The sequence below is a fragment of the Arachis ipaensis genome, chromosome B09, assembly GCF_000816755.2.
Source record: "Arachis ipaensis cultivar K30076 chromosome B09, Araip1.1, whole genome shotgun sequence".
Classification (NCBI taxonomy): Eukaryota; Viridiplantae; Streptophyta; class Magnoliopsida; order Fabales; family Fabaceae; genus Arachis; species Arachis ipaensis.
The window spans coordinates 112,955,890-112,958,494 of NC_029793.2; the positions used below are offsets into that span (position 1 = coordinate 112,955,890).

Sequence of the window (2,605 nt, forward strand, 5' to 3'; positions counted from 1 at the left end):
GATTTAAATTTAAAAAATAATTTAAATTAGTTATTTAAATTAATTCAATAATTATAAATGTATTCTCATGTAAAGATTGAGTTTCAAAATCACGTAAAAAAGAGTTAATAATTTTTTTTTGTTTTTATACTAAATAATTAGCATTTGTACTGTCCAAAGTGAATGGATAGATTAACAAGTTATGTGAAACGAGATTATATTTTTGTTAACAATCATTTTATTTTACATGAATTAAAAAAATTGTCACTGATGAGTTACTACGATATAAAATTACATATTTAGTATTTATAAAAGGTTTGATTATATTGTTACAAAAATATTTGTTTATTTTTCTGTGAAAAAATTACATTATTATTCGAGTAGTTAATTATTTTGTTAAAAAAATATAAAATAAGATGTATAAAAAAATACAGGAATATGTACTAACTTATTTCATTTTATGTTTATGGAGTTTTTTTTACACAAGCAATAATACTATTTTTATTTTTAAAAATAATTAATTTTAATGATGAAAACAATAATATTACTGGTGATTCAGGTTTAACTGGGGAGCAAGAATGCTAAAGCTATCAGACCATATACTAAAACTATTAGAAGGTGGAGAAGCTCTCAATGAAGCACGTTTGAAGGCTCTCAAGATAACCAATGAAATCCAAGGCTATGGGATTTCATCATCCTCACCATCTTCCTCATCGTCGCCGTCGTCATCATCGTCGTCGTGGCCATCTTCCCCTTGTTCACCACAAGGACCTCTACCAGCATTTCGTTCATTTTCTACCCCAACCACTCCAACTCCTTCCTTCTTTGATAATACTAATTCCAAAAATAATAATAATAGAAAAAGCTTTTCACCACCAACACAAGAAGGAAGACAAGAAGAAGATCTTGGAAATAGGGTTAACTTCCATCAATCAAAGAATGTGAAGAGCCACCTTTGGGGTGGTGCTAATGAAGCAGTAGTTGAAGAGAGGAATGTGTTGATTGATGATGATGATAATGATGATGATGATGATGGAAAATTGGAGAAACCAAAAGGATTTGTTAGTGAAATCTGCTCAAAGATTATTGGAGATCCAAAAGTTGGAGGATTCAGATGCCTTTCTGATGTTGGAAGAAAGGAAGTTAAGAAGAAATATGATCGCCAAAGTTCACTTTGGTTTTAAAGGGACAAAATGGGGATAAAACAAATTAAAATCTAATTTATTACTTTATTTCTCTTCTCATAAAATCTTATGATCTTGGGAAGATAAATTCATATAAATCTTGTGATGTATCGTATATGTCAAAAGCGTTTGTTATGTTAAAATCAAATAATAATAAATAAGGATAATAGTAAAATAAGTTTGTTATTACACAATTCAAATAAATAATGTTAAAATCATCATAACAAACTTATTCCAATAACATTTATTCTTTCTTTAGAGAGATATATATGTATCTATTTTATCATAAAGGTAGTAGATTGTCAATCGGGATGGTCATCATTTCATGACCCGTGTTAAAATATTAATATTTGTAGCAATAACGGTCATGATGATGTCTTTGAAAATTTCATACTGTTTTGCAATTATTTTTTTAGTATGTGATTAAATACAAAAGATTAGTCACAAAAAAAAAAATACAAAAGATTAATTATACTCTCTTTCTTACTAATAACCTTGTACGAGTAAATTTTTATGGTAGTTTATGAGATTTTTGTAATTATTTAATTTAATCTTTAAAATTTTAATTTTATCATAATAGTCCTTCACATTCAGCTTTGAATATTATAGTGGTCTCTAGAATTATTTCTGTTATTAACTCAGCTAATAAAATATTGATGTGACTACTTTTTACCATACTAAAAATAACCAACAGTTAGATAATGTGACAAAATTGTAATTGTATTTAATTTAGTCTCTTTCCCATTATAAAACCTTAATTCATTTCTAATTGTCCAAATTGTATTCCTCTTCTTCTTACTCTTCTATTTCTTCCTCCTCTTAATCGAAGCTCTCTAAACATTGAGAAATTATGATGGGAGGTGAGAGCATTACTACGAACAATTTGATAAGATCACCTTCCAATGTGTACTGGGCGAGGACAACTAACCATGACAGTATAGTGTGGGTGCCGAAATGGTGTGGCTGTCGTTCGATTTTGTGATAGTGTTGTCTCAATTCGAATCCAAACAATTTTTTTGTTGTCTCAATTATAATGTGAGTTAATTTGTTAGTGTTGTGTTAGGTTGTTAGTTCTTTTCTATCTGTTTGTGCAGTATCTTTTTTTTTTCTTTTTTCACTTATTGCAGACAAATAAAAAGAGGTGGTGCGGGTTATTTGTGTGGACAAATACTAGGCAAGATAAAGCTGCTGCAAAACCTAGAATCTGTTAGTCAAATTGATGACCTAAAGCTGAACTTTGCTTGGAAAATAAAAAAGTTGGAAGATGATGTGAGGAGTCAAAAAATAATTCTTCATTTGTTAGTGTTGGTTCTGCTTTTAATAGTAGTATTCTTTGTAGTAATGTTATGTAAAGTTTGAATGTACTGGTGCACGAAACTGACTCCGCATGTTTCGCGCAGATAGACTGGCAAGTATACCGGGTCGTCCAAGTAATACCTCAG

The 2,605-nt window shown here is 29.4% G+C and overlaps 1 protein-coding gene across 1 annotated transcript in view; it reads left to right on the top strand.

Moving 5' to 3' along the window:
- The window catches only part of LOC107617245 (epsin-1), a 3,087-nt gene extending 1,924 nt beyond the window's left edge, over positions 1 to 1,163 (top strand). The window contains exons 4-5 of the mRNA XM_016318993.1: positions 539 to 842; positions 930 to 1,163. Coding sequence (XP_016174479.1) covers positions 539 to 842; positions 930 to 1,163 — 538 coding nt within the window. The remainder of the gene's footprint in view (positions 1 to 538; positions 843 to 929) is intronic.